This window comes from Balearica regulorum, chromosome 4 (assembly GCF_011004875.1).
Source record: "Balearica regulorum gibbericeps isolate bBalReg1 chromosome 4, bBalReg1.pri, whole genome shotgun sequence".
NCBI classification, from domain to species: Eukaryota; Metazoa; Chordata; class Aves; order Gruiformes; family Gruidae; genus Balearica; species Balearica regulorum.
The window spans coordinates 15135504-15158385 of NC_046187.1; the positions used below are offsets into that span (position 1 = coordinate 15135504).

A 22882-nucleotide genomic window follows, 5' to 3' on the forward strand; every position below is an offset into this window, starting at 1 on the left:
ACAGGAAACTACTTTTTTGGCACGGTTAGCTTGGCAAGCTCGGTGCCCTCAGCTCGCTCGCTGTGGAGTCAGATGGGGGCAAGGCAGCATGGGGGCACGGGGTGAAGGCGAGGAAGGGTGGCCTTCAGCAAGCTGCTCCCCAGGCGATAGAGACGCGATCTGTGGCAGGGTGCATAAACAACTCATGCTCGTTGTGTTGTGCCAGCACAGCTGTTTGTGTGGCCTTGTGCTGAACCAGATCACAGTCACTTTTTCCCTCCCCTGCTGTGTTATCTTCCAGGCTGATCAGAGCAGCGCCAGGGCTCACGGGGTGGCTGCAGGAACATCTGTACCAACACAGCCCTGTCGTCAACGTGTGGGAAGGAGTGGAGGTGGTGGGGAAATGAGAGGAGAGAGTAGAGGCTGTTTCGTTGCTGGGGATGGGAATAGAACCTTGTACTCAACTGCCAGGAAGAAATATCACCTCAAGCTGTGTTACAGTAGCTCACTGCTGCTGTTTCTTATGTCTGTTGTGTGCAGAATTATTTCTGGTGCAGGGTAGTTAATGGCTGTCAAATTTCTCCCTTGGCAAGCCAAAGCAAAGCTTTTAATTAAGGAGGGCAGGGTCTGAATCTGATGCCTTTTAAAAACTGGCACACTTAGCTGAACTGGTGTGTTCACTTGGCTGAATCTGCTTTTTCTCCTCAGTTTTAGAGATCTGGAAATCAGGCTCATACCTGGTTTAGGACTATCCTTAAGTATGATCAAGACTTGAGAAATAATTAGGTGTAGACCATATGTAGAGACTGTGAGGACAAAGTGAACATGATGTGGCATTTTCAGAGACAGATGAGGAACAAATGACCTCTCAGGTTTTGCTGGAGAATGTGTGAAATCACATTTGAAAGTCCCTCCTGAGATAATTCCTTCCCTTCTTTTATTCCTTTAGTTTCTGTGGAGATACAGCCTCTGTCACTTGCCTCTGTCCTCAGTAATGTCAATGGAATTAGGTGAAAGATGTCATCTGGATTTGAGGGGGAAAAAAATTCTTTTTTTAAGCCTGGATCCCATTTGGTCTAACAGCAAAACAAAAGGAATGGGATAGGGAGCAGGGAGGATGAAGAGGTGCTTAAATTGATACTGCTATTAAAAAAAAAATAAATCACACCTCTAATGTGGCTTTAGGGGAGGAGGTTCTGTTATTTTGCCTTAGTTAAAGGGAAGGAAGGTAGGTGAAGAAACTGAATACTTCATTTACTTCAAGTACTACTGAACACTAGCTCTCAGTTCCATCTGATGCAGAATTGTCTTAGTTTGATTCTACTAAATGTCCTTGCTCATCAGCCTGCTAGGTTAAAGAGGATTTGAGTTTATAATATGTTTCAAAGGAGACAAAAGGGGAATTAACTTCTCTTTTATGCTTCATGTGTAGAAGTGGTTATGTAAACGGCTACCCCCTGCTCCGCAATCAAATGTTGTGTCCTGAGAGTGAGTGTCCAGAATTTGCTGATACACTCAGGGCTCAGGCTTGGGAGAAACATACTCTTCATTGATCTGAGTGAGCTTAAACCTGCCTTGGAAAAACAGTTGTTAACTTTTCGATATTCATTTCTGGAGGTGCTTACTGATGCTCTGTTGTGCTCAAAGCATGCGGTACCAGGGGGTACTAAAACCAGTCAGTCAAGAAGCAGCCAGCCTGTCCTCTGAAATATTCTAGTTGCATGGATCAACCCATTTAGCACAGCCACTTGGAGGCAGAAAATAACTACACTGGTTCAGGTTTTTGCATTTATTAATAAAGTGCTGATAAAAAAGGCTGGATGATTTTCCTCTGTTAAACTTCTCTTCCTTGGAGAGCTGGCTGCAGCCTGTTCTACATCAAGGGCTTTATGAAGCTGATGGTGCCCATGTTGCACCCAAATCGGGATGAGCAGCAGTTGCTTTTTTTTGTGATGTGGACAAATACACTGTCAGAACAGTTGAATTTTCAATTCCGCGTAAAGATCATGATGTTCCTTTCCATTATAACAATGAATTCAAAGTACATGTCTGCTTCAGCAAGCTTGTGTTTGGCAAGAAACATTTTACATAAATGTACAGCTGCTTTTTGCCACAAGAACAGGCCAGGTCCCCAGGCTCTGAGGAGAGCAGTAGGTGTGTCATGCTGTTTTTGCTCCCGGCGTGGACTCTTGCCTATGACTTTAACCTGATTGTTTTCATATTTGTCTTTGATCTCTGCTGTTTGCTCTAAGTAAGTCTCCATGAGGCTGCACAGCTACTGCAGGCACCAGGGGTGCAGAAAGAAACTTGAAATGGTGGAAGTCCTGGATAAAGCAAGTTTAGACTCACATGATCCTGGAAGTAAATGCTCCTTGAATGCTCCCCTGTACAGTGCTGCAGCTCTGGTCCTCAGTGAAAGAAAAATAAGGCATGTTTAAAGGAGGTTTTTAATGCCATTTGAAATCACACAGATAGTTGGTTGTGTGTATTGATCTCGTCATGCTTGTGAGGGTGCTCTCTAGGTACTTTACAGAAAAATGAAACGGGTGAATTAGTCATCCATGTCTTGTCCCCCTGTACTTGACCGGCCTAGGATCACCGCATATAAAATTAATATTCCTAAACTGTTTCTGGACAGGATAAATTGAGAAGAGGATCTTTAAAAACCCGTCACAATGTACTACCCCTGCACTTCAAACCTGACGTAGCCTTTTGCGGTGGGTTGCTGGTCAGATTGCTAATGCCGCTTCTGGCAAGCGGCAGGGTTCAAACACAGCTCCTGGGACCACCAAATTGGCAGGTGCCACAAGTCTGTCCAGATCAAATTTGAAGCCAGGAGAGAAAAGTTGGGAGTAAATGGTGAGTCCTTTTGAGACCATGAGTTTGCCTGGCTGGACTTTTTGGGGTCCCAGGGCTTGCTTGGTGGCTTCCACCCACCAGCACCTGGCAGAATGGGGATTGGCACGAGAGCCTCCACACCATTTCCAGCCAGATGGAAGAACTTTGGTGGCCTGGGCTGGAGGGATCCCAGCAGAGCAGCTGCCGGCATGACTCCCCCAGCACCCGTGGAGGATAACTCTGGCAGCCAGGCATCAGAAGCAGGGGGAGAGGGGCTGGGGGGAGAAGGTGAAAGGGAAGCTGCTCCAGGGAATGTAAGGGGGGAAAAAACCAGTGCATCCTCCTTTCGGAATTAATGTGTAGAACCAAGTTAGAAAAATTCTTGTTCCCAGGTGATTTCTGTAGCAGGATTTCTGCACCTCTGCAGGCTGGGGGTGAGGGAGCAGAGAGTGTCGTAGCTGAGAAGTTTTGCCATATCGCAGTTTAACGCTGCTGTTGGGTGTAACTTTAAAAATAGCATGCTGCAACAGGTGCGCACAATTATAGGATGGTTCCCCAAAATAGCAAGTAACTGTCAGTTTGCTTGGCAAGTAGTATAAAACTTTCTTTATTTCAGTTTTGCAGAATTTGGTTCTAAAATTCCCCACCAGAACCGACCTGGGGGAGAGGAATTGAAATAGGGAGGCACACAGGAGGGGAATGGTCTACAGCAGGGTTTTCCTTGTCTAACCTCAACACGTGTTTGAAGAATGAGGTGCAATAAAGGGATATAAGTTGTCAAGAAGGATATGTTGGTGTCCTTTTTTTTTTCTTTTCTTTAAAATTAATGAGGTTCAGATGTTTCTTCTGACTTAAAAGACCAGACTTCCAAGTTTTAACCTACTCAGCAGGATGGTGACTGTGGCTTTCGTACAGGTAATTTGAACTCTGGTCTGTGTAAATGTCTGAGTTAATATACACTATCGCACTGTAACTTCCTCCTGTATCAGGACTGCTTCTCTCCCCAAATCTGCTTACAAGAACTCCTTCGCTAATGTGCATACAATTAGTACTAAATTCTGAAATTGGCCTTGACAAATATCAGTTTAATCAAAATGTTAGCTTATCAGAGCATCCACAAATAAAATCTAATGTTAGATGAATATTGTAATGCAGGAAATGTACTAATATTACTTGCCAAATGCATTTAGACCAGATGTCCGGTGTAAAAAGCCAGTAAAGCAAGTCTTCAGTTGTAACTATGTAAAATGACAAATCAAGCTGTGGGGTCTACTGAAACTGCAAAATAAAATTAAGAGTTGAGAAAAGACGGCTCTCAGCTTTTTCCCGGAATGGAAAGTCTGGCATGTTTGTCCATCTGTCACCCAAAGCAGGCTGCTGAATAGCTATTATTGAGCCTTTTCACTTGCAATTACTAGAACATAGTTTTGGAGCAAAATTCTAAAGGGCTGGCATTTGTGCTTTTGAGAAAACACTAAAGCAGAGCCATGCTACCACAGCCGTTAGCACAGCCTTGCTTAAGTGAGGTGGTATTGGAACAACATAAAGAAGCTAGATCCTCAGAGATTGCTTTTGCCACAACACTATTATTTTTTTTTTTTTTCCAAGAGTAAACTATCCTAAGTGTAGACATGTAAGTGTCTTTGTATGTGAGAACTTGTCCTCTGGTCAAAGAATATTTAATTTTGCCAGGTCTTGTTTTAGGCAACACGGGAAAAGCTAATGACGTTGAAAGTTCTCTTTCTACTTGGTGTTTTATTGTGTACAAGCAAGATCTTGGCAAGACCTTGCAGTCAGCATGCTTCAGTGACTCTCTAATGCTACAGACAGCAAGCAAAACTAAGCTGGTAAGCACGTTCAGCTGAGCATACGCTGGTACCTGCTCTGTTCCCGCTGTGGGACTGAACTGCGCACCAGGATGCCACAGCCTCAAAGCCAGGAAATTAAGCTAGGAGTCTTTAGGAGGGTTGAAATTTGTTAGTTTAACACTGCTGGTGTGTTTTGGGGTTTTTTGTTCGTTTTTTTGTTTGGTTTTTTTTTTCTTTTCCTAAGTCTTCGTTTTTCTTACAACTTAATCTTTGCAGGATTTTCCAGCTAAAGCGTGGAGTATAAGCCGCAAGTTCCTCCCCCCGACCTGTGTTTTCATACCCATTTCCAGATAGCACAAACTGGTGTGTGAGGATTTCCCTCCTTCCCAACCCGCAGTTCTGTTTTTCTAGTAAAACATAAGTGGTTTTGCATAAATTCATATGAAAATACAGCTATATGATGCTTGGAAATTAAAGTGCACTGTCTAATGATAGTGCCCTCAGGTCTTTGTTAGGGCTGAGGGCCCTGTTGTGGTATAAGCTCGTACAAACCTTTCTACAGAACATATGTTGACCAAGTTGTCACGATTTTTAAGAGCAGAAAGTCCATCAGTAATTGCTCATCTTTTTTCTTTTTTTTTAAATTTTTTTTTTAATTTTATAAAGCTCAGAGAAGAAGTAGAATCTACTTTGGCAAAGAAAGATAATCCAAGTCTGCTTTCTTATATGTACCCCTTGTATTTCATTACTTGGTCTTTCAATTTTCAGACATGGAAAGAGAGATACCTACCCAAATCTTGATGTAACATGCAAAGGGGGGAAAAAAATGAGCCCTTGAGGGAAACTAGCTGTCATCTGGGCTTGTGTAAGATAACTGAAACCCATCTGGATAGAAAATATGCTACTTTGAAAGTACAGCAAGTCCTTTGGCTTGGATTAGGGTTGTTTGTTTTGGTTTGGGTTTTTATATAGAAAAACTTAAAAAAAAACCCCAACAATGTTATTCATAAATTAGACTTTCTAGGTTTGCTAAAATCATTGTCTCTGGAATGTGAAAATAGAACAAAAAAGAAACCCAAGAAAATCTTTAGGACAGCACACCTGTTAGCTTTCTGGAGATCAGGATGACATGCTGGAGATACGAAGAGTAGAGATCAGTAGCTTTCTTCAAAGGCCACCATTACATTTTCATAATAGCATTTCTTTCTTGGTGTGGTTAGGTGGAACATTTATCTGAACAGCCAGGTTGTCTTTGGTCTGTCTTCAATATTTTTGGCAATCGTGGCTCTTAAATGAAATAGCCCTGTGGGTGAAATTGCCCTGTAGCTGTAATTTCTTTAATACAGCTCCACTTGTTTGGTGCAGGCATACTCTGGGTACTATTTGCATGGTAAAAACAGGCTACCCAATTCCCAGGCTGTCTTGACAGATAGAGGATCTCTTCTTAGCTACAGCTCCACAAACATACCCAGCCTGGCTTTAGGTGGTTTTTCTTCCTCTTCAACCAATACTAGTAGCGTTACTGCTAGTAGTCATGTACTAACTCTCAGCTCCAGGTCCATATCGACACCAAATCTTGAAGCAAAATTTAGCCCATAAAACCTTTTAATCTGGTGTTTCAGAAAGTACAGAAATCCAGCTGTTGGATGACTTGTGTTTCTACTCTATTAACTGGTTTTAACCATTTTAATGAGGTTGAATTTGCAAATCTGTTGCACTAGCTTTTTAAGACAACAGTGTATTTAATGGTATGTTTCCTTTAAATATATGCATCCCTACTGAATAGAAATAATGATAACGTTTTTAAACATGTTATCTTGTTTTATGTAATTGTGTTCCCTTCTGCTGAAGAATGTAAAGAGGAAGGGAGAAAATTCTGTCTGCAAACTGTTAGAGCAGCATCCTGCGGAGATCCGCACAGCAAAGATGTGCGCTGCTTCATTATTTTATAGCAACAGGTGTGCTGGCTTAGCACAGAATAACTCTCATGCTTTCTCCCCTTCAATTATACCTCTTCCTGGAGCTGGCAGCTGCAACAGAGATCAGCCTCCTCCCCTGCTGTACTGAGCCTCAGTAATTTGTTATTCCATATGGTTGAGGTCTGCAACCTGACCAGAAGCTCAGCGCCTGACGCAGGGGTGAGGGGAGCTAGAAGGATATGCATCCCTCTTTATGTTTTGAACTGCTGGCATCCTTCCATACTTGCAGAGGGCCCTGCTCATGTCTTCAGTCCTGAGTGAACAGCATTCAGATTAACTCCTCCGTGACTCCGGTGGGAGCAGCTAGCCCGCAAAAAAGCCCGTGAGCTGCAGAGAGATCAGGTTATGGCAGTGAGCGACTGTCTTGGAGTTGGACTCATTGGAGCACTGTAGTTTCTGTCCCACCTGACGTGGCCTTTCAGGGCTTTTCCTCCTCATTTAAGGTTGTATGTATGCGGGGAAGATAGGAATTAGGGGCAGCACTCAAAGTAAATTCTGCAATGACATTTTTGAGGCTATTTGTGCTGTATCAATATAAGTTGTATTCTTTTTCCCCCTTCCCCCTTTTCCATGTGTATTTTGAAGAAGTTGGCATTTAATCATTTGAAGTTGAAGTAGCTGGACAAAAAGTGTAGGTTTGCATGAGGGAGAGCTGGGAAGAGGAGACTTGTTCTTATTTGGAGTCCTTCTAAACTTCACCAGTGGACCTGCCCAACAGGAGAAAACATGTGTATATACCTTGGGAAAATCTGGCACTACTTTATTCTAATTAAAGAAAACATACAGAAAATATCCTGTTCTCCTGCTATTTTAAAATGATATAAATTGTGTGGCTTCCTGTGATGTCATGTGTGTCATTGTTTAATGTGAGGTAGGGGATGGGAAAGGTAGGTGATGTACTTTCTCCACAAATTAACTTCAGAAAAGTTAATGGTTTGACCTTCATCCATAGGAATGGAAGAGATAGGAAAGCTGTGTTTTAATGCTCGGAAAAGTAAGGAAGAATCATAAAGACAGGAAAGGGAAAATTCTTTTTAACACATGATCTCATTGTTACTTTTTTCACTGGTAATTTATTAGCCCAGCAAACATTGACTATGACAATTAAATAGTGCTTGACCTCATTGCAAAAAGATGGCTAGGTTAACAGAACAAGGTTAATTCTGGGAGATCCTAATATTCAGAGAGATTGGGTTTGACATTTGCCATGTTGTGAATTGAGGGGATTTGTGATGTAACTTTTTTTTTAAATTTTATGGCTTTTTCCAGTGACATGTGAGAATGATCACATTAGAGGCAAGGGACAGTCTGCACAGCAGAGGGGGATGCAGCTTCTTCTCAGGTGTCTTGCAATTGAGAACTTCCATAGAATGGCAGATGGTTGTGTTTTGTTTTGAAAATGCCATAATTAGGAACTTGACATATTCCTTGTAAAGTGGAGTTAGTTAAAATTTTCACATCTAAACAAATCTACTTAGGGGTGACATCTGCCTCAAATATTTGAGATCTGTTGGGATCTCAGTGAAGCTGCTCTAAAGTGAGACATCAGATTAAATCTTTAAAACCTGCTTCTGACTCTAATGGGTAGCCTTAATTTCAGTAGTGCGGGGAGTTTTTTCAGTGTATGCTCAAGGAAGATTTCTGGGATCAAACTTTTCATGCATTAATCCCACGAGGGGGCAAAAATCTGGTGGCTTAATTTCTCTAATGGACCTAAACCTTAGGCCTGGTCTGTGCATCGAGTGGTGTTCTGGTACTCTGGGACTGCACATCGCTCACATAACTATCTGAATGCTTCTGTATAAGCAAGGTGCTGGAAGAGTAAAGATGCCACAGTGTCTTGGAAGAAGCTGTTTGTTCTGGCAAGAAGATGGGGGTGGGTTTTTTTGCAATTAGTTTGTAATTCAGCCTTTTGATGAAGCAGCTGTCTTCGAAACACCTTTCTTAATCTGAGGTATAGCTATGTCTGCGTAGGCTTGTTGTGTATATGTGCTTCTGTTCTTCTTCTGTGTGCCCACCAGGTGTTGGGAACAGGGTGGGAGTCTTGGGGAGAGGGGATGGTAGCCTGACTTGCTTTTGCTGGTTTTTGTGGGTTTTTTCAGCGCTCTTGAAGGCGTGCTATCCGGGGTGGAGGTGGGGTGTCTTCCAGTCCTGCTCATCCATGGAGCTGGGAAATGAAGGTGCTGAAGGGAGGGCAGATGTGAAAAGGAATAACTTTTTTATTTCACTCCCGCTTCCTTGTGCACGGATCTCCTCCCTGCCCTTGCTCCTCCTCTTCCCCCCATCACCCAAAAATCTCAATCTATAACAAGACTAGCTTTTAATCCTTTGATTAGCTTGGACTTTGCTCTGAGGTGTTCAAAGATAGAAGCTGAGGCACTGAAAAAAAAGAGCTGATTCTTTTATCTTAGTGTATCTGGTATCATGTTCATATTCTCAATCAAAAAGAGACCTTTGTTTCCCTCTGGTGAGGAGGCCTTGGGAGTGTGGTGAGACAAGTAGTTTCTGATGTGTGTTTCTCTGACCCCTTAGTAGCATATAGTTGGAGCTCAATTGCTGCTCAGTTGGTTTTTTTGAACTACATAATTTTATTTAAATTGCACATTTTGTAAACTGACTTGAAGAGTTAATAACTGTTTTAATACTAACTTGTAAGAACATAGTCCAGGTTAAAAATAAAATTACAGCTGTGGGACTAGGCTGAGTTCAAGGCATATTAGTATTAGTATTGTCCTGAAAAAAAAATAATCTGTCCTTATTAGCAAGATTTTGGGTTACAGGCCATTACGTGATTAGCAGGATCACAAGTGCAGCAAAATGAACTGCATGTCAGCATTGTAATGCACCTACTTCCCAGCTTTTCTTTGTGTGAATAAAACTAAGATGCAGAATTGCGGTTTGTTCTTGGCTCTTCTTTCCCGGCCGTCTGCGAAAACAAGCTCCCATCTGGCAAACCAGGTAGCTAGCACGATCGCTATGAATTCAAGCTACGCAGTAAGTGGATATAAGGAAAAAAGTTCTTGCTTAGACATGCATTCCTAGATTTGCCTACCTTGTTTTTAAGACAGATGTGAATTTGCCCTAGGGGAGGAAGAATGTTGGGTGTTTTTTTTTTTTCTCTGTATAGTCCTTCAGAACTGAGTCTCTAATGTTGTGGCTTTTCCATGTTTCTCCATTTCCAGTCCTTCCTCCAGTCCTGGTTCCAAGGCACAGCGAGTACAACCCTCAGCACAGCCTCTTGGCCCAATTCCGCAACCTGGGACAAAACGAGCCCCACATGCCGCACAATGCTACTTTCCCGGACTCTTTTCAGCAACCCAATAGTCACCCGTTTCCCCACTCGCCCAACAGCAGCTATCCAAACTCGCCTGGAAGCAGCAGTAGCACCTACCCACATTCTCCAGCCAGCTCAGACCCGGGAAGTCCTTTCCAGATGCCAGGTATGGTCAACTTCTGTTCCTCTTCAGAAGGGAAAAGGTGTTGGGACATCACTGGTATCCTGATTTTTTTGCTTAATAATACCAAATTATCAGCCAACACTTGTGTTCAATAGCAAGCTGAGAGAGGTAAGGTAATAAAGACTATGTAATTGCTTTGTCTAGTAATAGTATTGAGGGTTTTAATATAGAATAGAATCATAGAATTATTTATGTTGGGAAAGACCTTTAAGATCATCAAGTCTTACAGTAAACCTAGCACTGCCAAGTCCACCACTAAACCATGTCCCTGAGTGCCACATCTACATGTCTTTAAATACCTCCGGGGATGGTGACTCAGCTGCTTCCCTGGACAGCCTGTTCCAATGCCTGATAAACCTTCCAGTGAAGAAATTTTTCCTAATATCCAGTCTAAACCTCCCCAGCACAACTTGAGGCCATTTCCTCTTGTCCTATTGCTTGTTACTTGGGAGAAGAGACCAACACCCACCTCACTACAACCTCCTTTCAGGTGGTTGTAGAGAGCAATAAGGTCTCCCCTCAGCCTTCTCTTCTCCAGGCCAAACAACCCTAGTTCCCTCAGCTGCTCCTCATTAAGCCTTGTGCTCTAGACCCTTCACCAGCTTTGTTGCCCTTCTTTGGGCATGCTCCAGCACCTCAATGTCTGTCTTGTAGTGAGGGGCCAAAAACTGAACACAGTACTCGAGGGGTGGTCTCACTAGTACTGAGTACAGGGGGACAATCGCTTCCCTCGTCCTGCTGGCCACACTACTTCTGATACAAGCCTGGATGCTGTTGGCCTTCTTGGCCACCTGGACACACTGCTGGCTCATATTCAGCTGGCTGTCAACCAACACCCCCAGGTCCTTTTCCTCCAGGCAGCTTTCCATCCACTCTGCAAGCCGGGGTTGCATGGGGTTGTTGTGACCCAAGTGCAGGACCCGGCACTGAGCCTTGTTGAACCTCATACAGTTGGCCTCGGCCCATGGATCCAGCCTGTCCAGACCCCTCTGTAGAGCCTTCCTACCCTCAAGCAGATCAACACTCCTGCCCAACTTGGTGTCATCTGCAGTCTTGCTGAGGGTGTACTCAATCTCCTCATCCAGATCACTGATAAAGGTATTAGACAACTGACCCCAATACTGAGCCCTGTGGAACACCACTTGTGACTGGCCAACAACTGGATTTAACTCCATTCCCCACAACTCTTTGGGCCTGGCCATCCAGCCAGTATTTTACCCAGTGAAGAGTACACCCATCCAAGCCATGAGCAGCCAGTTTCTCCAGGAGAATGCTGTGGGAAAGGTATCAAAGCGTTACTAAAGTCCAGGTAGACAACATCCACAGCCTTTCACTCATCCACTAAGCGGGTCACCTTGTCATAGAAGGAGATCAGGTTCGTCAAGCAGGACCCGCCTTTCATGAACCCATGCTGACTGGGCATGATCACCTTGTTGTCTTGTATATGCCGCGCGATGGCACTGAAGATGCTCTGCTCCATAACCTTGCCCAGCACCGAGGTCAGACTGACAGGTCTATAGTTCCCCAGATCCTCCTTCCAGCCATTCTTGTAGATGACTGTCACATTTGTTAACCTCCAGTCAACTGAGACCTCCCCAGTTAGCCGGGACTGCTGATAAATGATGGGAAGTGGCTTGGTGAGCACTTCGCCAGCTCCTTCAGTATTGTTGGGTGGATCCCATCCAGCCCCATACACTTGTGTGTGTCTAAGTGGTGTAGCAGGTCACTAACCATTTCCCCTTGGATTATGGGGACTTCACTCTGCTCCCCATCCCTGTCTTCCAGCTCATGGGGCTGCGTACCCAGAGAACAACTGGTCTTACTACTAAAGACTGAGGCAAAGAAGGCATTAAGTACCTCAGCCTTTTGCTCATCCTTTGTCACTGTGTTTCCCCCAGATCCAATAAAGGATGGAGATTCTCCGAAGTGTTCCTTTTGTAGCTAATATATTTATAGGAACACTTTTTATTGTCTTTTATGGCAGTAGCCTGATTAAGTTCTAGTTGGGCTTTGCCCCTTCTAATATTGTTCCTCTTGCAAAGACAGTTAAAACATTATAGTAAAACTCTTCTGGGGTGAGGGGAGGGATTCATAGTGTTTTGGGAACCAGTTCAACAGTTTAGGCTACAAAGCATAGCGTTTAATGCACAAGAAGTGTAATGCTACAGATCATCCTTACTTAGAAAAGATATCATCATAAATTCAGCACAAGGCTTTAGTTCTGCAGAAGAAGGATGTTTCTCGAGGGGATCATGCTACTGCTACTTGATGATAAAATTTCTTCACGTAATGATGTAATTTCAAGAAACAAATATACGTCAACTGAAAAACAGTTCCTTATGATCCTGAAAAGAAATCTTCAGGATGTTTTACTTCCTAAAGTCAAAGAAGTAACAGCCTTTCTTTGTTGATATGTCTGTAGAAAATTCCGTGAAACTGTCTTTTTTTGGTCTTTACATGCAGATGGATGAAAATACTGCAGAAGCAGTCTGGGACAGATTTCTTGATCTAAGTGCTAGTAGAAGGACTCCATGCAAATGCTTACTGATGTTCTGTTTGCATGTTTTCTTTGGGGGCTGAGGGAGGGCATGGGTAAACAAAGCGGCAGACTTCTGAAAATCTGTTTTCTATTATGTGAAATTAACATCCATAGATTTCTGCTGCTGATAGTTGTTTCTCTTTAAAATTTTTCTCTTGTGAGTGAAGACTACTGAATTTGCAGAGGCAGGAGGGAAGGAAAGAGAGTTTGTATTGGCTTTTCTAAAAAAATGTGAGAAGTTGCTACAAAACCAGCTGGTTTTCCTTCCTTTTTTTTTTTTTTTTTTTAGTATGATTGGTGTGGTTGGGGTTCTTCCAGCAGAGATAAAGGCTTCTCTAACAAGATCTTCCTGAACACTGGCTTGTGGAAGTTCACTTGATCTTTGAGGGGTCTGTTCTGTCCACCTGCTTGTAAAGACAAGTCAGCAGCTGCAGTGAAGCAATTGAATTAGAGGAGAGGTCAAGATACTGATGTTCTCGATGCTTAACTCTGGATAGTTGTCCATCTTGCACTAACGGGGAAAGAGACTGACTTTTGGAAAATACAAAAAAAAGGAGCAAAGCAGTTACCCAGAGATCTTGAAGACTTTCTACATACTGGCTAATTTGCTGTCTGTGGCCTTACGATCTTGTTTCCCTATCAGTGCATCATATCATGTTTGCACGTACACGAACATTTAAGGCTTAGTAAAACATGAGACTTAAACTCCAATGCAGACTGTTAAGTTTTTAATGCAGCCCTGTTATCATCTCTGTCTTCTCTGCTGCTCTTTTGTCCAACTGAGGGTATCCAAGTAAGGGAATTAGCAGTGTACCTGCCAGCATTAAATATAAAGCTCTCAACAGAATATATTCTAAAGAATAAGCAGTTAATAGATTTTATTAACTTGTCTTTTCTTTAAAAAACAAACAACCCCACCAAAAACCCCCAAAACCCACCCCACAAAAAACCCAAAACTTACAAAGCAGTGGTATGATTTTTCTGCCTTTTGTTGATGCTAATTTGGTTTTCAGGGTTTCGGAGGCCCCTGTGATTATTTGCCATGATAGTTTGCAATCCGTGCTCTCAGTAATGGAAGCAAATGTGGGATGAGCAGCAGCCGTGTTCACCAGAGATAGCACAGTGGTAATCTAATCTCAGCTTTTGCAGTGAAAGCTTGCAGGGGTCAGGCAAGGGTTTCTCTCTTTTTCATGTACCTCTGTGCAATTAACTTGGAGGAGTGTGTCCTCTGGTGTATTGGGAAATGGTGACATTGGCAACTTCTTGCAGCTTCTCAGAAGCTATTTGGGAAGCTGTTCCAGAAGTGAAATAGGCAGCTGGAGGGCAATGCTAGTACCTGACTGGGATGCTGCAACCTGGGCCAAAAGCAGTGTGTTAGTGAGTACGGTCATTGTGCACTTCTTTGTGCCTTAATGTCTATGTGACACTTTCAACCTGCAAAACACATAGCTGAGCTTTCTTTTGTGGCTTGATGGCAGAGGGAAGTGACTTGGTTTTATTGCAGTTGTGCTTAATATGCCTAGTAATTCTTTGCCTTCCTGATTGAAGGTCCATGATTACTTTCTCAGATTTCTGGTGGGTGGAAGTTTATAGCTGAGTCAGGCTGAAAGCATTTCCAGGCTAAAACTGTTTGTGTGGATATGTATATATACTTTAAGGAGAGGAAAGGACTCATGTTTGAAACTGCCTCTTCTATATTTAGCTGATACTCCTCCTCCTGCTTACCTGCCTCCAGAAGATCCGATGACACATGATACCTCTCAGCCGATGGATACCAACATGATGGCACCCGCAATTCCCCCTGACATACACAGAGGAGGTAAAAACACTTCCTTCTTGTCTTCTGCTTCGCTTCTTAAGAGTAAAGAACTTTCAGAACTTACTATTTTAATAATTGAGTTTTAATTTTGGATGGGTGTTGTTTATGGAAATTTTTAGCCTTAGAAGAGAAAAAAACCAGCCATGTAATTTTTCTCTGTTGTTGTAAGAGATGAAATAGTAAATCTGGAGATAAAAAATTGTAAATCTAAATATTTATTTAGAACAAGAAGTTATCACATAACTCTTTAAAAATGTTAAAATGCATGGGGTTTATTACTGTCTTACTCCCAACCAACTCAACGACCAAAGTAATTTTATGTTTTGTGTCTGGAACTTCCACTAGTCACCAAACAGAAAGAATTCCTATGATGCTGCACACTTCTGTGTGCGATGCTGACATTACATCTGTGCAAGGAAAGGAATCTCCTTCTCTCTTATGATTACATTGCTTTATTGGACAAATGCAGTTAATGCTATATAAAGCCTACTGAATTGTGGATGACAGTAGATATGGTCAAGTAAAGACTTGATCAGAGAGTGTATGCTAATACTATCAGTTATGTAAACACCCAGAGACAATTTACATGGGCAATTAAAATACCTGTATTTTCCCTCTGAGACAGCACATCTCATAAAATTGTCTTTTCTTATTATGTTTTTTTCCTGAATTCTAAACTTCAATACGTAAAGAGTATGCTCTGCTTTTAATAATTTACCTTTCCCCTGGTCATAAGTGTGCTTGGGGGTTTTTTTATATTTTGTGTTGTTCTATCCTCCCCATTTTTGTTCCATCTTTGAGTCATGCAGTGATAGCACTTGGTTCAGAATTCAGAGCTGTCTGCCTGAGGTGTGGCATTGCTACAGACTTTAAAATCTGTATTTAAAAAAAAAAAAACAACTATTGCTTTATGTACTGTGACACAGACATCTTTTTACACACTGCTTTTTAAAGCCTTTGCAGCCAGCCGTGACTGCTGAGTAAAGGATTTAGTGCATTCATCACATTGTGAGAAATAGCCCCTTTAGAGAACACATAAGCTTACACAGTTGTGGCCCATGCCAAGAAAGAGCAGCAAGCTGGATGCTGTGCCAGAATGGTTATCACAAGCATATGAACAATTTAACTGTTGTTTGATATTTTTTTTTTGTACTTGTCTTGTTACTAAGCTTAATGTCTGGTTTCAGGAAGTATATTTGCCCTCTTAGAACAATTTGCATAGCTTTTGTGCTAACCTATTTACTCTCTGCGTGGAATGAGTTTTGAATGTCATAAACCCCATCTGTAGCATTTCCACTTTTTGCTGATCCAATACACTCTGTGTGTATGTATAGTCCTTGCTGGCCCAAAGTACATTTATCAATGCTTATGCCTAACTGCAGACTTTTGCATGTTTGTCCCTCCCAGAAGATACACAAGTACTGTAGAATTCCTCTATCACACGAGAGCTGATAAAGAGACAAGGCTTTACATTTTTCTTCTTGCTTTTTAACGTTCAACCATTTCAAAATAAAAATTGTGTCTATTAGTATTTTTCTCTTCTAGTAGTTCAGTACAATGGATTTTCATCCCTGTCCCTTCTTCTAAAAAAACCAAACAAAAAAACCCCACCTTACTTCTGTGTGCCTTCACATGTTTATTATTCATATATGTATGCCCTATTTTTGCAACCTGCAGCAGGTTATTTATTTTTTTAAAGACGAGTTTTTACTGTGAACTTACAACAGCATTTTTGTTGCAAACTTTAGAAGCATGTTCTTCATGGTGATTTGTTAGTCTTAAGAGATTTGGTTTAACAAGCTGCATCCTGTCAATGAAGTTGGGTAATTTCCATTGTTGGCCCATGCTGGGAATAGAGGGACTAAACGCACCTGCTCTGCATGACTTAAAGCAAATGTAAGGAAGTTAGTATGAAATCTGTGTGAGAGAGATATGATTCATTCTGTAAGAATGGCCAGCTGGCAAGATTTCTTCCTGACTTTGAGAACTGGGGCAAAGCTGCAGCTTTGATAATTGCTGGCATCTTCATGGGAATTAAAAGTGTAGTAACCTCTTACTAATAATTAATGACTGATTTTTATTATTTTTATTGTGGTGGGGTGTTTTTACAGTGACATGAAAGGATAGAAAATGCTAGGGTATCAGGAAAGATCAGCTCCTTTTTACAAATGTTTTAAGGAAGTTATTGGTCAGCAGTAGACACTATTGTTCAGAAGTGATATAGGATGTGTTATCTTGCTTTTGATTATTTGCCACCTTTTGTATCTGCTATGTGGTCCTGGTTTGGGGGGGACTTTCTGGTTTTTGTTTTGCCCATGTCCGAAAACTCACAGCGGTATGATCTGTGAACAAAGGAAAATATGAACACTGGTCTTAGTTGGCTGATTTCAGTCAAGACTTGAGACCGGGAGAAGGAAACCTCTGGCCAGAGAAACAAGTTTTCCCGTAATACCAGTCTGATTTTCATTTTAGCACTTTGACCTGTAGTTGGAGCTGTAATTGGCAAAGCTGGTATCTTAGCAGTAAGTCCAGCTGTGCTAGGCTTACCAGTGCAATAGTCTCCTTCGTTTAAAAGAAACCACATAAAGCAACCACATCCCTTTGCTAGCCTCCTTTTGTTTGGAGGCAGTTTAATAATTTGTAGCTGTATTTGGCACTTGAAAGAATGTGCATTGGGTGGAGGCATATCTGGAGAAGCCTGTGCTGTTGTTGGACACCCACTGGGAAACTCTTTTTGGTAAAGACCTTCAGTATCATCTGGAGAAATTGTTCCCCGTGCAGAGTCACAAGCGTTACCTCAAGAGTTCCATGTGTTTCTAGAGCTTGATGGGTAGAAGTTGTGAACCAGGAATTTCGGCATTCTGCACAATTCCTAGCTTCCATTAGGAACTGCTGAGGAGGAGCTTCTTTTTACCAGAGTCTGGAAAACCATGCTCTGACAAATCCTTGCTGTTACTCAACAAGTAATTCTTTTGGTGATCAACAGTTGCAGATTTTGCATTTGGTAACATTTGATGAATAAAAGTTTCTCATTAAATAATATTTTCCTCATTTCATCTGCTCTTCAGCCCAGCGTAATTGTTAGGATCGTTGCATTATGCCTTTGTTCAGCCTCCGATCCCAAGCAGTTTGTATTGATATTGAAGATGTGCTTCATGCATGTTCTGCACACAAATGTCAATCTCTCTTAGTTTTTGAAGTCTCCTAGCCTTCCCCCCAAGAAGCCCAGGAGAAAAACTTGTGCATAACCCTTAAGGCTGCAAGATTCTTCTGCTGACTGTATATTTAAGCTACCTTGCTATACTTCTTGTCACCCAAAGTTACAAATGGTGTCTTGTGCAATTGTGTGATGCTGTTTCTCTCTGTCACTGTATAACTTCGTAGTAAGCACAGAGGTAACTTGTAATTTGGTAGCTGAGTAAAATGAAGTCGAAGTTCATTTACTAAATTGGAAAGAAAGCTGAGCTGTATAATTGCAGTGTTTCTCTGCTCTCTGGGCTCACACCATAGCGTGTTGTAGAAAATGCGGCAGGGATATTGGGGCACTGCTTGGTATGTGCCCTGGAGCTTCCCGCACTTTTCTGCGGGTATCATATGCCAACTTTTGTCTCCTGTGAGTCTTGTACAAATAAAGTTGAGGTGAAATAATTCTGTTGTATGTCTGTGCCTATGAAAAGTTCAAAAATATCTGAAAATAGAAGAGCCTTCATTTAGCTGCAGTTGCTTATCCAGCTCATCCTTCAGTGATCTTCAGCCAAAATCTGCAGGTTTATGAACCTTTACCTCTCAAACCTGTATTCCAGCACCGTTAGATTGTAATGTTTCCATTGTTGCTTTACAGATGTTCAGGCGGTTGCTTATGAAGAGCCGAAGCACTGGTGTTCCATTGTCTACTATGAGCTGAATAATCGTGTTGGGGAGGCATTCCATGCTTCTTCCACCAGTGTCCTGGTGGATGGCTTCACTGATCCTTCAAACAACAAGAACAGATTTTGCCTGGGGCTGCTCTCAAACGTTAACCGCAACTCCACCATTGAGAACACTAGGCGGCATATTGGCAAAGGTGAGTTTTGGATCTTTGCATCCATTTTTTGTTGTTTGGGTGGGGGTTTTTTGGCGGGGGGATAATTGCCCCTAGACATGACAACCTGGGACACTTACCTCAAGAGCAGACTGGTCTCCCCAAGTATATGGGATACGTGCTTGTGTTGGAAAATATTTAATTTTCTGGCCAGGTCTTATAAGCAAAGTATTGTTCTTACCTGGTGTGTAATTATAGGAAGCTTTTACCCTTAATCAATTTTTAATTGTCCAAATGCTATCATAATCTTAATTAGAATGAGAGCTTAAGATCATTTGTCTAATGAAATGTCTTGATTTATCTTGATTATTGGTGTATATGGAAATTGAAATTATAGTTCTTGGCACCAAATTTTTCGCTAGCCTTAGTTCCAACATAAATTAGCTATCCTAACGTGTATTTAGAGAGACAACCTGCAAAAAACCAGTTTTTCCAAATTCATTTTTCACACGCTGATGATTCTTTCAGTGGGAATTCTGTGCTTCTCTTCTATGGCTGTGACAGTGTTCTGCAAAAGACAAAATCTACTGGTTTTTGTCTGACTTTGTACAGTCCTCTTTTCTGAGTACTTGCCTATAATGCAAATGACAGGCAAAACTGACGTTGTCTCCTGCAGTAGGGTGTTCCTGCCAAATTTGCATTATTAGTAAACTCTAAATTTTCGGAGACAGTTGAGGGTTCAGCATGTCCAGGCAGCAGGGTATATGTTGTAAGTGCCAATTAATGAAATATCTCCCTCCTCCTTAGAGGAGGAAAGAATTGAAACTGAAGAGGACTGTCAGGTCTTCAGGTTTGAGCCCTCGGTCTGGAGAGCTTTTCTCTACATGAGGACTTGCGTGGCCCTCAGCAGTACACCGCACCTGTGCTGTGCCACTCAAGTCCTAATACTTCTTCCTTCTCTTCTTCCCCATCCACCTTACCAAGTATCAGGATATTTATTTAACACCTCATTCATTTTCCTGTTAAAAGTAACCCAGCTGCAAGCAGAGTTCTGCTGAAGCGTTTAACTGCATATGTACTGAAGCAGAGTGTGGAAGAGACAAGGATGCTGTTGAATAAGTAAACGTGTACAACTAATGGTGATGTAGAACTGTTAGTCTTTGAGGTAGGAGGCATAAATCCCAAACTTGAAGGCATAGCTGTAAATGTTTTTGCAGATCAAGTGGGAGTATATATAGACCCGTGGAGGTACATGCATAGTCAGCAGCAAAATCTTACATGACAGAGCACAGTCAAGACTTTCTGACTTGACTTCAGTTTAGCTTTTAGTGTTCACTTCTCTGACTTGTGACATTGTGGGAGGTGAACGGTTTAAGCAGCACATTAATCCATTTTTAAACACAAAAGGCAAATTTCTTGCTTTCTCAAAGCCTTTGGGATTGAGCCCTGTTGACAGCAGATCTCCACAAAGGTTCCCTGTATGTCGCTCTTCTAGGGTTTGCTGCCATTGGTGGCAGGTGAGGGAGCAGACAATTGAAGGGGCAAGAACTAAAATTGCTATGTACCCTCATTTGACAGATACATCTGAGGGATGTAGAATCATAGAATCATTTAGCTTGAAAAACACCTTTAAGATCACTGGTCCAACTGTGAACCTAGCACTGCCAAGTCCACAGCTAAGCCATGTTCCTAAGCACCACATCTACATGTCTTTTAAATACATCTGGGAATGGTGACTCAACCACTTCCCTGGGCAGCCTGTTCCAATGCTCAACAGCCCTTTTGGTGGAGAAATTTTTCCTAATACCCAATGTAAACCTCTCGTGATGCAACTTGGGGCTATATAAGGGTGACTTTCTTTTTCCAGCTTTCTGGAATTAAAGTGAGCTGAAAAAAACCCTCTTGCTACCCAAAATAGCATTCAGAACTTTTTCAGAGAATCCAGCTTGGGGCTGCTTTAGTATCTACAAATTATGCAGTAGGTTTCTGCTTTCTGCTTTTCGTTCCCAATTATTGTTTTACATACATATAATTAGAAAAATGTTCAAGTGGCCAAGCCATCCAATGTACTGCATCAAAACTAGTGCAGTGCTTGCTAGTTTGTTGGTTTTGAATATACATGTTAAAATGCAGGAATTACCGATTTCCGTTATTTATACATACAGATTCTCCTTTCAAATCACCTACGGATGAAACAGAAAAGTAAAAATCAAGTTTGAAGACAGCTGATGGTCTGATGTGAAATTAATGTTTATCTCTTTAAGCAGAAACATATGTCTGTGGAGACAGAGCATGACAAGTAGATACACAGTGTGAATTCGTCTAACCTCCTTGTGTCAACCTTCTCCTCCTAGGTGTGCACCTCTATTATGTTGGTGGGGAAGTGTATGCTGAATGTCTTAGTGACAGTAGTATTTTTGTGCAAAGTCGGAACTGCAACTACCATCATGGGTTCCATCCCACCACAGTCTGCAAAATCCCCAGTGGCTGCAGTTTGAAGATTTTCAATAATCAAGAGTTTGCTCAGCTCTTGGCTCAGTCAGTGAACCATGGCTTTGAGACAGTGTATGAGCTTACTAAGATGTGCACTCTCCGTATGAGTTTTGTAAAGGTATGTAAAAATCTGCTTGAGATTAATTTGTAAGCAAAATAAACTATTTTTAATTAATGTGATGATTGTGAATGGTCCAGTGCCTCCCTCTATCGACCTGTTAATAGCTGTTGAATTTTAAGTGTGGAATAATGTTCGTTAAGTTTAAGACAAATCTTAATGAAATGAAGTAGTCTCTGTGGACAAAAATCCATCTGATGCGCATACTTTAAAAGCCTGAGGTGACTTGCAGAAGGTGTTTCTTCACATAAGTCTGTAGTCACTTGTGAAACGTTTCTATCGTGTCTGTTAACTATTCTAATTTCATTGAATTGTCTCTTGTAGATTTTTAGTGTTTCAGTTGAATTTTTGTATTTAATCTGTATATATAGCAGTACTTGCATAATTAGTCTGTAATTATGGTGCTTGTCTTTTTAATTTTGTGGGATATGGCAAGATACAGAACAAGTGAGTTTTGAAAATAATTGAGTCTTTAATTGGCCTCAAAGTGGAAAACCCACCAATTAATTGTGTAGCATCAGCTTTTGCTCCTTTTTTTGCCCATTGTTACAGTCCATGCTATCTCCTGCTCTGTACGAAGCCCAGCTGAACTTCATACTTCTATTTCTGGGTGGTATTTTTGGAGACTTGAGCTGGGACTGAAGTGTAAGTCATTATAGCAGTTGTGGGAGTGTAGATAGCATAATCCTCTAAATCTGTCTTGACCAGCAGCTCCCAAATTAGAATAATATACATATCTTTCTATTCTAGGGGGGCATGCAAGGTCAAGATTTGTGATTTGACTGTGAGTGATACTGATAGAAATATCAGTATATTGATACTGATAGAAAAGGGCTGGTCACTTATATGAAAGCAATCGAATGAAAATGGTAACACGCTGAAGTGCGCTCATTGATAGGAGGATGGAAACTTTCAGATGTGTTAGGGCAGGGGTTCCTAAAATGGAATTGGTTGTTTATAGCTCTGCATCATATAGAATTGTATGGCAGTGTTGCCTGAACAGTTGCAGTCCTGCGTTGCACTGCAGAGTGTTTAGAGCTGCTGCCACCTGTGTTGGGAGTTGGGTAATCCCTTTTTTTGGGATCAACACACAGCATGGCAAACTGTACCTGAGGCTGTCTTCAGTCTTGTCTCCAGACCTGCCTCAAAAATGGTTCACTTACAAAATTATTTTGGATGCTGTTCAAATATCTGCTTATATCTGTGATAATGACTGTAATTGAATTGGGTATGAGCTGAAACAAAACCTATCTTGTCTTAACTTGAGAAATAGCCTGCTGGGGAATGACCATGCCCTCTTTCTCCAAAGAGGAATGTTTCTGACTTATTGCTTGGTTTATCGTGTACATCCTGCGAATGATGCTTTGGTTCTTGTCAGACAGATGCCTCACCCCCAATTCCATAATGTCAGTCTATGACCTCATTTTTTTAATTTGTTGATCTGTTTGGCAGCATTTCCCCACCCCACCCCCACATTTGTTCTATTTTTGGTCTTGGCAGAGATGATTTGATTATCCCCCCCCTCTTCAGAGGCTTTATTGGAACACCATGCAGCTGGCAGTGAGGTATGGGGAAATTTTTCATCTGCCATAGGTTATGCCTTTAAGAATTTAAGGACTTCCATACCAAGAGATCAAGAGATCTCAAAACGACACTTCCTCTCAATTTAATTCTTTCTTTTTAACTTCAGATTTGTTTGTTGAAATGTGATAGTAGTTGGTGCATCAAGGGTGTTACGCTACTCTGCTGATAATAACTGTTGAAAGCTAGAGTATTTTGGTAAGAAAGAAGACAATTGAAGTATACTTCTCACGTATTTGATATTATAAA

The 22882-nt window shown here is 41.6% G+C and overlaps 1 protein-coding gene across 6 annotated transcripts in view; it reads left to right on the forward strand.

Annotated features, from left to right (window-relative positions):
* Positions 1-22882, forward strand: part of SMAD1 (SMAD family member 1) — a 50731-nt gene that overhangs the window by 26348 nt on the left and 1501 nt on the right. For 4 of the 6 annotated variants that reach the window (XM_075751245.1, XM_075751242.1, XM_075751244.1 and 1 more), the window contains 4 exons: positions 9787-10044; positions 14304-14420; positions 18262-18483; positions 20796-21052. In XM_075751245.1, the coding sequence (XP_075607360.1) occupies positions 9787-10044; positions 14304-14420; positions 18262-18483; positions 20796-21052 (854 nt within the window). Of the gene's footprint in view, positions 1-9786; positions 10045-14303; positions 14421-18261; positions 18484-20795; positions 21053-22742; positions 22832-22882 lie in introns of all 6 variants that reach the window. The other 2 variants (XM_075751247.1, XM_075751248.1) reach the window with 1 other exon arrangement.